This window comes from Herpailurus yagouaroundi, unplaced genomic scaffold (genome assembly GCF_014898765.1).
Source record: "Herpailurus yagouaroundi ecotype Mexico unplaced genomic scaffold, PumYag 198, whole genome shotgun sequence".
NCBI lineage: Eukaryota > Metazoa > Chordata > Mammalia > Carnivora > Felidae > Herpailurus > Herpailurus yagouaroundi.
The window spans coordinates 27,836,290-27,849,359 of NW_024412429.1; the positions used below are offsets into that span (position 1 = coordinate 27,836,290).

Consider the following 13,070-nt stretch of genomic DNA (forward strand, 5'->3'; position numbering starts at 1 on the left):
AAATAACCAAAGAACAGACACCTCAAAGGAGTCAAATCAGAGTCAGTAAAGAGATGGGCCCACAAGGAAGAAAAGGGTTTCCAGAAGGAAAAGTGGAGACGTTCCTTAGAACAGGATTTCCTTCCTTCAGTGGCCTCAGCCACCCTGAGACAATGGTCTGGGCTCCCTTGACTGGTTTTCTTGCCAGGAGGTGGGGTTACTTCTCCCAGTTTTAGAGAGAACATGACAAATAAGATGCTTCCAAGATAAACTGACCAGATCGCCTGTGTACTTTTCTCCTGGATTATACCTGCAGACTAATCTGGTCCTTAATTGTAGAATATTTTATTTGCTGTAGGTCTCAGAAATAACGCTACCACATTAGGCTTAAAAAGAAAAAAGTATCACTGAACATTTCAGGAGTTATAAGTCAGCCCGTTCTAAAAAAAAATATATATATATATTTTAATGACAACTAGTAGCATTAAATCGGAATCTTGGGTAGCAGGTCTTCAGCCTCAATGTTTTTAAACTCCCCGGGGTAAGAAGTGGCAACAAACTAAACTATAAACTATAAACATCAGATCCTCAAATGCTAACATAATGCTCAGAAAAGATAAATTGAGTATCAATACATAAAGATACCCAAGAAATGGCATATGCCTAACAGTCACTTGAATCCGTGGTCACACACACAAAAAGTAAAATTCATCAATACTTTTGCTTCACATATGAAAACACCATACCGCCATTTTCTAACAAAGCGCCTTCGTAAAGATCCAAGGTGGGTAAGACTCCTAAAAATTTCAGTTGGCGGCCGACATGATAATGGCAAGATTCTACTAACATTTTCTAAGACTGACAGTAGTGATGAAGCAATATAACATAGTGGTTAAACAGCCCATATTTGAAATATAAAAAGTCTGAATTGGAATGTCTCGCTGTAGAAACTTGGGCAAGCAAATGACCCTCACTTTTCTTGGGATTCTTTATCTATCTTGGTTGTGGCAAAGATTAGAGGGGAATGTACAAAAAAAGCATTTTATTGACACGCCCTAGGGACTCAACAGCTAGTAGCTAGGGTTGTTAGATGTTCTGATTAACCAGTGTTTTGCAGTTGAGGGATAGATGGATAGATGGAGTGAAAGAGGAAGTTCCCTGGAACTAAGAATCTTAAAGAAAAGAAACAATGGTCTTTGAGACAGACTTTGCTTGAACGTGACAGGATCAAAAACTGGAAGTTTCCCGTGAATCAGTAATCAAACCAGCCAATACACACCTACAAACAAGGCTTTCTCACTTTGAAAAATCCCACAGAGGAGCCTTTAGCATGCCTGAGAATATTCTCCGAATCTTTCTAATGGAAGAACACGAACCATTTTCAAATTCGCTCCCCAGAGCTCCTGGCTATGGTTCCTCTTCTTTCTTTACCCAAAGACCTTGGCAATTTTTACTCCCACAGCTTTTTCCAATATTAAGGTAACTACCCTTGGAAAACTCAACCTATCTGCTAATTTGGGCCTCATACTAAAAGAAATCTTGGTCTAGCTTTCAACCAATGAAGAGAAGGACTATGTATCCATAGGGAGTTCTATTTCTGATTGTATAAGAAATTGACCAGAAAATACATGTTGCATTTTTCGTAATTACCCATTTTTAGATTTGACGATATTTCTTCTTCCTCCTGTATCATGGAAAACCATGTTCTGAAAAGCTTTCATTATTATAGTTTAATTAAGCAAGTTAAAGTTAGACATACAAAGGAAGGCTGCCCTCTTATTTACATTTTAAGTGCTTAATAATCCTTTGATAGTTTCAACGGTGCCTTGGGGAAATGGCCTCATTTTTCATACTGAACTACACACCTCCATTTCCTGATCAACAGGTTTCAGGGTAAACACTGTTCTTGAGTAAAAGTCAATGTACGTCAGAGTAAGAAAGAAGAGAATGTCTGGATTCTTTCTCAACATTTCCACGGGAGTTGTAAATGGTTGGTTTGAAGGTGTTTTCATAAATTGCTTTCCTAGCTGTATCAAAAGTGACAACAGGAGAAAAATTTTTTCATTCAATTAAAGACTTATTTTTATGAAAAATCCAGAGATGACTAAGAAAGCTTCCAGCAGCTAAGTGGTAGTTTTAGGCTAAAATGTCCTGCTTACTTGCTTGTTTTGTTTCTTTTTTTGAAGGAGGGAGGGTGCAAGTGAGTGAGGGGGCAGAAAGAGAGAGAATCCCACAAGATGCACAGAGAGAGAGAGAGAGAGAGAGAGAGAGAGAGAGAGAGAGAGAGAGAGCGCTCACCCAGCGGGGCTCAAACTCACAAACTGTGAGATCATGACCTGAGCCGAAGTCAGATGCCTAACCAACTGAGCCACCCAGGTGTCCCCATCCTGCTTTCAAAACAGAGATGCAGATTATTAAAGGCTCAATGAGCAAGTGCAAAGCACTTTTAGAGCCTGCAGAATCACCATTTGAATAAGTCTACTGAATACTATTAATTTTTTGTGCAATATAACTTTCTTACATAGTTAATTCTTTTTGATGATGAAAAAGCATTTCTTTTTTTTTTTTTTTTTAAGGTTTTTTTTTTTTTTTTTTTTTAAAGCATTTCTTAAGTGATTTCTATAGTGAAAACTGAAAGGCTGTGAGCTGTTGTTACGGCAAATTTGAGGAAATATAAAGTCTGGTGAGAAAAACGTTTATCCCTCTCTTGTGCAGCTGAATTAAACAATGATTTCAGATGACTGTACTATTATTCTTTCTTAAATTAGCCTTTGTATTATTCGCCTAATAATCTAATATTTGTCACTACCGATCCATATGCTTATATTTATAAATTGTTGCTATGCTCTTCATATAAATAGGTGTGCTCATCCTGTGCCAGATTACATAAGTATGGGTGGGGGTGGGGGCATGCCCCTCCTTTCAAAGGCTGACAGTGGGCCTTAAGGTGAAAACACAAGGGGACAGCTCTGTAGCAGATTAAACTGTTAAAGCCTAAGAAATATATTTGATATTTATCAAGCACTGACAGATGGGAAGGGAAAAGTGGAGGTGATCTGGTGGGAGAGAATGGAAGATAAAGGGACAGGAGAAGCAAAGTTGGTACTTATCGAGGGCATGCTGCTGCTGGTGGGATTCCATACATGGGGGCCGGGGCAGGGGGGTTTGAATGGCCACGCAGAGGTAAGGCAGCTCTCCCTGGGTTTTAAACCGTTTAAAATGAGAGTATACTGACATTTACGTGGGGCACTGCTTCTTAAACGTGAATATGCACATGGACCCCAAGAGGGCTCTGATTAGAAAACAGATTCTTATTCACGGGTCTGGGGTGGGGCCTGAGGTTCGGCATTTCTAACAGGTTCCCAGGTGCTGCTGATGCCTCTGGTCAGCACACCTCGCTCTGAGATTTTAGAGGACAACAGCTCATGTCATCACGGCTTTACAGAAAAGCTTGGTGGGAGGGGCACCTGGGTGGCTCAGTCGGTTAAGCGTCTGACTTCCATCATGATCGCACGGTTTGCAAGTTCGAGCCCTGCATCGGGCTCTGTGCTGACAGCTCAGAGCCTGGAGCCTGCTTTGGATTCTGTGTCTCCCTCTCTCTCTGCCCCTCCCCGACTCATGCTCTGTCTCTCTCTGTCTCGGAAATAAATATACATTAAAAAAAATTAAAAGAAAAAAAAAAGAAAAGCTCGGTGGGAGACAAGAGGGACCATCATGGCGGTTGCTCTCTACTTGACTTCTACAGCACAATCACTGGGGAGCTGTTACAGAATGTGTATGCTCAGGTCTGCCCAAGACCAAAACACTCAATTTCTGGGACAGCCCTAGCCATCATTTTTTTTTTTTTTTTTAAGGTTTCATCATTTTATTTATTTTTGAGAGACAGAGCTTTAGCAGGGCAGGGGCAGAGAGAGAGAAAGAGAGACACTGAATCTGAAGCAGGCTCCAGGCTCCGAGCTGTCCTCACAGAGCCCAACACGGGGCTCAAACCCACAAACTGTGAGATCATGACCTGAGTCAGACACTTAACCTTCTGAGCCACCTAGGCGCCCCTAGGCATCTTATTTTTGCTAACACTTCCCAGGTGATTCTAACGGGCAGCCTTTTGATGAGAATCACCAACATAAAAGCAAGTCCTCCAAAGCTTTGTGACTGCAAGTGTCCCATATGTGACGGTTAGTTTGGGGAGTGTAAAGAGGAAAAGCCAAAATTTACTTAAGCAACTACTGAAAATGGCTGACCTTCTAATAGCAACCTTTTGTAAGCCTGTCCCTGGTTCTGATCTTTGATCACTGTTAGCAGTCAAATGGTGCATACTACTCTTTTCATCAAAAGACACATTTTGAAGACAAAAGGCAAGATTAGTTTAACTCCAACACTGTGTCTGCACGGTATTCATGCCTGAGCCTAGCTTGGGATGAAGCGGGGGTAGCCTCGTTGAACGTTCCTCCCTTCACAGAGGACAGCAGCAGGGCCTCTGTGAGGTGGGCCTTCCACAGCCAAGATGGCGGTCGTGCGTGCTACACAGTGTGAGGGGAAGAAGCGCAGTCATTCTGACTGGTCTTGCATCCCGGTTCCACCCCTTCCTAGCGGTCTGACTTTTGGGAAGTTGGCGAACCTCTATGTGCCAGTGTCCTTATCTGTTAAAAATGGACAACAATATTCCCTGCTTCACGGTACTGTTGTGTGGATTATAGGATTTGCTATAGAGAAAGCTCTTAAAACAGAGTCTGGCACAGAGTAAGCACTGAATAAATATTTGGGACAGCTAGATGACGTGGTCTTTGAGTTTACAAACTTGTCTCTTGCCCTAGCAGGTGCCACGATAGGTTTTCATGCGTCCGCGGAGTGACCAGTTGTGAGAAAGAATGGCCACAGATGAGCCCAGAACTAGAACTTAGGCTGGTGGAACTACGCTGAGTTGTAGCCAGGCCTCGTGGATACACGTCCGCTATTCTCCGCATGGGCTGCACTCTCCAGAGTGTGTCTATTGGCTTTTCAATTGGCGCAGCCGGGCAGAGTGCAGCTCGGGCCCTAGATCTGTGATGCTCATTCATGCTCGGGGGTCACCCTGCCTCTCTCAGCGGACTGGCTTGTCCTTCCCAAGGACTGGCCACACAGAAGAGTGGATTCCCACTCTCTGGAAGCTGATGTCTATATCAGGTCTATACTAGCAATTCTGCACACTACCATTTATCAAAAGTGCTTCGAGATGGTGACTCTTGTGGCTGTTACAAAGCAGCCTCCATACTCCTGCTATGCCGGAGGACGTTCCAACGTGTCCAGTCCCCAGCGCAGAGTGGCAGATCTAGTGAGGCACAGGAGAAACTGGCAGGGTCAACCATGTCCTGCTGGGAACGGGGCGGTGGGAGAATCCGCCTGTGGGTCTGCGGGAGAGGCGGGACCTAAAATGTCATCTGGGGGCCTGAACACCGTGAGGGAAGGCACCCGCCACCAAATTCAGAATGGAAAGTTTATTTTTAAGATCTCCACCAAGTCCTTCCTTCAAAGGAATGTAGTCTCAAGCCTTGATCGTGAGCTATAAAGTCCGAGCCAGCGTGGGAAGCGACACACTTTTCTGTGATGGGCTGAAGCCTACTTTGCTACCCTCACGCTGCTGTTGTGCCAGGTGGGGGACTCTCCCCCAGCAACGGGATCGCAGAGGACATGGAAGAGGAAGTAAACTAGTTACTGTTGTCACAGGAGGCTGGCCCCATCGATGCTCCATCCTTTCAGGGTCCTGGCCGGGCCAGCATGATTCAGTGGCACTTGGCCATCATCATCAACCTGCAGCTCCCTAAGGGCCACAGCATGTCCTGCGTGGCTGGACCTGCACGAACAGCTTTTTACGTGGATTCTATCTTCCTTGCCTAAAGGGCACACCCACACCACGAGGCAGGTACTGCCATGTGCACTGCCTTCACAGGGAACAAACACCGGGTCCAGGGAAGTAGCCAAGGCAACGCGGCAGGTGGGTGGGAGGTGGGAGAGCCGGGATTGACATCCGAACACTGCTACTCCAGAGCTTGGCTTCTTGCCACTGAGCTGGAATGCCTTTATCTTTATATTGCTTTTGGGCTGAGATTTTTTTTTTTTTTTTTTTTAAGCAAGGAGTTTTGTTTTTCCCGTATAGGTTTTGGTAGAGACCACTGTGTTTTGACCTGTTATTCCATTTGGAAAGGCCTGCTGAATCTTTACACTGGTTTCTAGATGCCCTCAGCATAAACACCCTTAACCTGGCTGGTTCATGGCCGTGTGTGTCCACTGTTCCGGAATGACATCTTGAATCTTTCAGATTCCCATTCACAAACTGGCTCCCGCGAGGAATGATAAAGGCAGCCTACTCTCCTTCTTGCGAGCAGCTTGGGGACCCCTGATAGCCCCTCTCCCCTCTTGAGAGTCCTGCAACAACCTGTGCCCCCTCCCCAAGCTCCAGCAACAGGACAAGCTGCTTCTCCCTTCTTGCTCTTCACATGGCAAAGGGCTAACTAACACAGGGCTCTTACATGCCGGTACTATTTCTTGCTCTAATCAGAAAGTGTCATTTTATTTTTTTAAGTATATTTATTTATTTTGAGAGAGAGAAAGACACACACACACACACACACACACACGCACACACACACGTGCCTGAGTTGGGGAAAGGCAGAGACAGAGACAGAGGGAGAGAGACGGAGAGAGAGGGAGAGAGAGAGACAGACTCCCAAGCACTGTCTGCCCAGAGCCCAGTGTGGGGCTTGAACTCATGAACTGTGAGAGGGAAGGAGGGAGGGAGAGGGAGGGAGGGGGGGGGAGAGAGAGAGAGAGAAAGAGAGAAAGAGAGAGAGAGATGGATTCTGCACTGTCTGCATAGAGCCTGATGTGAGGCTCAAACTTGAACTGAGATCATGACCTGAGCCGAAATCAAGACTCAGACGCTGAACCAACTGGGCCACCCAGGCACCCCAGCATTTGTCATTTTAAAAGGGAACCTACATGGGGTACTTAAAATAGATTCATACAAACAAAGGGTAGGTTGGTAATTTCCAGGGGCTGTGGGGAGGGGAGAATGGGTAGTTCATTGGGTATAAAGTTTCAGTTACACAAGACAATGAGTAAGTTCTAGACATCTGCTGAGCAACATAGAGCCTGTAGTTAACATTACCACATCAGACACTTAGAAATTTGTTAAGGTAGATTTCATCTTAACTGTTCTTACCACATGCGCAACGAAAAAATGAACTTGAAAATAATAAGAACACTCACAGGTGTTCCTTAAAAGTCAACTGAAAAAAACGACTGATATTCTATTTCTTTACTTACATAGAGTAAAACATATAAATATGTTAAAGAGAAGTGTTCTATCTATATAAATATATACATTTGGGAATTTATATTGTAGTGCAAGGTCAGCTAATTGCTTCTTTTTCTTTTGATAGATACATAAAAATGTTCAGTGTGCTCAAAAATAATTTTCTCCTTTCACTCTTTAATACCACACAGTACCATAAAAAGCACATGTATAGGCCAATATAAGTAATACTCGTGATAATGGTAACTATGTGAGTTGATGGATATTTTATGCAGTTGCATTGTGGTAGGTTCTTTCACAATGTATATGTCTATCAAAACAGTGAGTTGTAGACTTAAAATATGTAGAATTTTTGTTTGTCTATTACCTCAATAATGAGAAAAAGAAAAAAGAAGGCATGCCCAAAGTGCTCAATATCAACTTGGTATCCTCAAGAAATGGTAATCATTACTGTAAAAAAAAAAAAACAAAAAAACAAAAAACCCACTGATCGTTAAGCTTTTTCTTCATAATTTCAGAATTCAGAATATCATTGCCTCTTTGAGGTCTGCATGTGTACGCTTGTCAAAACACATGAATCCTGAAGATACTCGTTTCAAGAAATGGTAGGAAAAGTAGTCTAAGTGTATTAAAGTATAGCTTTGGAATGCTGACGTTTCCAAAAGCCAAAGGCATATGCCAGGCATTCAAGAAGCCAAGATTTCTGTTGGACATGCTCTTGGAAGTGCTGGAAGGTACAAAGGACTCAGTCTGCAACACAGATGGAAAAGAGAAGGCTTTCCAATGATAGTCACAGAATGCGTTCATCGGGGCTTGGGGGATGGGGATGGAATTTCATCGGTAAACATGTCTCTCACTTTTGTACCTGGTTTCTTAAAAACCATTTTTAAAATCAATTGCTTCTCAATTACCCTTATGAAAAACAGACTGGGAAGGCAGTGCTAGGTGTGATACCCGGGTGTGGCAGTGGTGGGAGAACCAGTACTGTTATTTCCATTTTAAAGCCTCCAGTTAAGCAAACCAAAGCATGCAGAGCACGACTATCGAGCATGTTGGCGCCCACAGCCCGCTTCCTATAGATCAATTGCTTAGTGGAAATTCCCCCAAGGTAATGATCAGAAAAGGGCTCCCCCCACTGCCGGGCTGCAGCTCCAGCCCGTGCTTAAGCAGGCTGGGAGGTAAGGCAGCTGTGCGCATGCACCAACCGAGCAGAGCAGCCAGTGGGGGCTGGGAGAAGTGGGGCACTCACCTCTGCGATCTTCAGCACTGCGCTCCCATTCAGGTCAAAGGTCGGGGTGTAGGTTATGCAGAGTAAAACCTTGAGCAACCGGGAGGTGGAGGAGGAAGGGAGAGAGAAGGGGTTAATTTCAGAAATAAACAGAAATACGGTTTCACAAATCATTTGTGCGGCCCCGCTCTTTTACGATTCCTTTGTTCTTTGCTTTATCTAATGTTTCTTCCCGGGCCACCTCACTGCTCCCTAATTAGTGGCCACACGTCGCCCAATAAGACAGAGACTAAATACCGTAAAAAGCAAATGCAGAGACCCTGTCCTCCCAGGGAAGGGCCACTGCAAGACTGGCCAGCAACCACATTCCTCAGCAACTCTAGGAAGTCTGTCCAATAAGAGCAGGCTCAGTGCTAGGCACGATGTGCAAATTATCTAGGTTGATACTTTTGAAAAAGATATTTATTTATTTTGAGTGAGAGAGAGAGAGAGAGAGAACAAGCAGGGGAGGAGCAGAGAGAGAGAGAGAGAGAGAGAGAGAGAGAGAGAGAGAGAGAGAGTCGCAAGCAGACTCCATGCTCAACCCGATGAGGGGCTAGATCTCATGACCAAGAGATCATGACCCGAGCTGAAATCAAGAGTCGGATGCTCAACTGACTAAGCCACCCAGGCACCAACTGCCTTTTTTTTTTTTTTAAGTTTATTTGTTTTGAGAGAGAGAGAGAAAGAGAATGTATGTGTGTGTGTGTGCACGTGCCCATGAGCAGGGATGCAGAAAAGAGAGAGGGAGACAGAGAATCCTAGGCAGGCAAGCAGGCTCCGCACTGTTAGCATGGAGCCTGATGTGGGGCTTGAACTCATGAACCATGAGACCATGACCTGAGACGAAATCAAGAGTCGGACGCTTAACCACTGAGCCACCCAAGCGCCCCTAGGTTGATACTTTTAATAAGTGTGATGACTACTGTCCTTATTGCCCTGATAAGGAAACTGATGCTCAGAAAGATTAAGTAAGCCGCCCAAGACCATACAAGTAACAAACTGTACAGTTGAGATTTGAACCCAAGTAATCTGACTCCATGCCCTGAACCACCATGTCATCTGTCTGGTCCTCCTCCTAGACCCAGGCCTCATTGTACTTTTCTGTTCCTGTCCCCTTCCCAAATCCACAAGGGATTAGAAATTCTTTACCAGGCACCTGTAACTTCCCCCCAGATGCTGCCCAGAGTTTACCTATTTATTAGTCTCAGGTTCCCCTTACTCTACAAGATATATAGACAGTGAATCGCTGACGTTTGCAAGATCTTCAAGGACCATTAAAAATTTCACTTTCTACTTGAAGAGCTGTCAGATAACAGATTGATAAAAGCCCGTGCCATTTGAAAAATCATTTCTAACTTTATAGATAAGAGTAGATAAGAGGCCAGACTCTCCCTGTCCTTTGGCTTCTGATGCTGGACTTTTCTCGCTGATAGCCTGAGGGACAACAGTGCTGGTATCCGCTCCTTCATCTTGAACCCAACACCCGTGTTCCGTGCCCTGCCTGCAGCTTGGCCCTGTCAGTGGGGATTGCCTGAGGATGTTTCTCATCGGGTTCTGCACACTTCATGAAAGAAGGTTGAAGCCTAGCAAATTTACCTAGCGCAGGATATGCCCCTAATCAGCACCCCAAAAAAGTGCAATTGCCAGATGGGATAAGGAATCCCTCCTAATCCCTCGGTCTTCGTTACTGGCCCATCCACCCTAGGAACAGCTGCTCCTTCAAAGAAAGCAAATATGTATGCGATTAAAGAAGGAAGAGGGGATTTTTGCCCATTTTCGTTACCAGATTAGTTAAGTTCATTGTGGATCGGTTCCTTAGTCTTTTGATCCTTAAGGTGCCTGCCACTCAAGAGTCAACTCCAGATAAAAATCGTCCCATGCCAGGCAGGCTGACAGAGAGAGACTGTGGGAGCAGCTGCCCTCAGGCCTACTGGGAAAAGGCCTTCTTCTGTCCAATGACTATCTTTGGGGGTTGGGGGTTGGTAGACAAGTAGTGAAAGCTGAGGACAGCAGTGTCACCACGACGTAAATTGGCCCGGGGTGGGGGAGGGGCTGGGGGGGGAGAGGCCATGTCTTCTAATGCCTCTGTACTTGGTGGTACCCTTGCCCGAAACCCTCCCTCGCTTGCTCCTCATGTGGCTTATTTGACTGGTTTCTTTCAGGTTTCCACTTAAATGTAAATCCCTCAGGGAGACATGTAGCCTCCTCGGACCACCCTCTCTAAAATGGCTGGTCACATCTTGTTTCACGACTTTAGAGCATATACCAGTATCATGAATAACTGGTTTGTTTACTTATTTATAATCTTTCCATTAGATTATAACATTGGTTGGGCTTCTGAAAGGCCCTCAAGGCTTTCTCATAGGGTGCTTTCTTACTTCGAGTTTTTGCTATCTCACAGTTTCCTTTCTTTGGTTCCTTCTGTTCCCCTACCTCCGCCCCCCCCTCCCCCCACCCCGTGATTCATGGCAGGTGGGTGGGAGGTTATGAGAGACTGGCTGGTGGCGGTGGTGGTCTGTGGAGATAGGAGAGGACTTGTCCATCTGGGCTCTTGGATTTTTAAGTATTTACAATAAAGACCGGTGACTGGCAATACTTTACAATATGGAAATAATAATGGCAAATGCTTGTCTAAACTGGTTAATTATTAATGTTACTTGTGAGACCGGTGATCGACTTTCTGCCTTGCGCTACTCTGTGCTTTCATACAAGGTACACAAGAGTAGATGTGCAATAGTCTGAGGGAAGTTCAGGATCCCCGTACCCAGCAAATGCTGACAGAGTTCAAAAGGTCTTTGAAAAAAGGCTCTGGCCATTAATATCCAAAGACACGCTGAGCTGACTGCAAAAACCAACAGCAACCGAAAATAACGAAACGAACGTGAAGCGCGTTCACGAAGCCAGCTCCTCAAGCTCACGCACGGTTTGTTGTGTTGGGAGCACAGCAGGTTTTAATTACAGGGAGGGCAGTGCTCGTGGCCCCTGTGACTCGCACAATATAGACAGAGGGCACGGTGTCCAGCGAGGACGATGCGGTAGACAGAAATGACGTACTAAAACCATCAGTGGAGAAATGGCTGGTGTGCCCAATGCCTAGCCAGCATTAGTTCACTGGATCAACACACAGATTGGGTGTAGGAAATTTAGGGGGCAGCAAAGAAATGTAAAGCACGATGAGAGGGCAGAAAGCTCAGATTCACGTTCTGAGCACACTGGCCCTCCGGGAAAACAAGAGCAACTAAACACTGAGGGCAATTCCATTAAAAATACATCCCTCATGGGGTCATTAAAGTATATTGACCACATCATCACTGAACAGCAGGAACTTGAGTGATCGGCAGCATCTTGCAATCTAGCTTGCTTGCACAGCCTCCATAAATGAGCTACGAGGATAGGAAAACAGGCACAAAGTGTTCCATGAAATGGGAAAAATCACTGCAAAGGCTAATAAAAATTCCAATCATTAAAACACAATAATCGAATAGCTACTATGTGCAAAAAAGCAACCCCTCGATTTAAAACGTGTATACAAACTCTGGATAAAAAAAGATTGGGCCAGAAAGGAGAAAGTGAAGCTGATTTATTGTAAGAACCGGGCGTAAGTGACAAGAAGCAGGGAAACGTGGTCACCTTGGGAACAGAGGGGGACACATGTGGACAAATAATGATGACGAGCATAAGGTCAGAGGTATGTTCTTCTGATCATGAATACCCTGGATTAACCCTCTCCCAAGGGCTTCTCATGGCCACGATTGGGGTCTCTCCATCAGCAGACCTGGCCCTGGACCATATCACGACATGGCAGGTGCTGTGATAATCAGAGCTAAAACACAGTGTTTTAGTAACACGACTGTGGCATTTGATTCAGTGCCCAACTGCTGTGTGACTACATTCTCTATCCCCTTATCTGTAAAATCCCCCCCCCCCCCCCACCTCGCAAGGATATTTAAGGAACGAATACATTAAATGATGGGGTAAAACAATAGTGCACATGATGCATCTATGTCCAGGGCTGTCTTCTCACAGAGGTGAAATAAGTCTCCATTTGATGTAACTCATCGTGGCCATTCTAACAAACAACTGGGTGCATTTTAAGTTAAAAAAAATCAATCATGTTCAAAAACATAAATCTTTTGGAGTCTGCATTCTACTAATTTTTTAGAGTAGTTTTTTTGTTTTGTTTTGTTTAGTTTATTTACTTATTTTGAGAGAGTGCGCACCCGTGCGTGTGCAAGCAGGAGAGGAGCAGAGAAGAAAAAGAGAGAGAGAGAGACAGAGACAGAGAGAGAGAGAGAGTCCCAAGCAGGCTCCAAGCTGTCAGTGTGGGGCCTTAGGCAGGGCTCAAACTCACAAACCTTGAGATCATGACCTGAGCCAAAATCAAGAGTCAGGCACTTAACTGACTGAGCCACCCAGGCGCCCCTGCATTCTGCTATTTATCACTGCCCCAGATTCCTACTACCCAAAGTCCTTGTCATTCTGATGTGGCTTCCCTTTCTCCCTCCTTTACGGGCTCCCTTCAAGTCAGTT

At 44.8% G+C, this 13,070-nt stretch overlaps 1 protein-coding gene across 1 annotated transcript in view; it reads right to left on the reverse strand.

Moving 5' to 3' along the window:
- ARFGEF3 (ARFGEF family member 3) overlaps positions 1-13,070 on the reverse strand; it is a 183,433-nt gene that overhangs the window by 104,849 nt on the left and 65,514 nt on the right. The window contains exon 7 of the mRNA XM_040448631.1: positions 8,520-8,588. Within this exon, the coding sequence (XP_040304565.1) occupies positions 8,520-8,588 (69 nt within the window). The remainder of the gene's footprint in view (positions 1-8,519; positions 8,589-13,070) is intronic.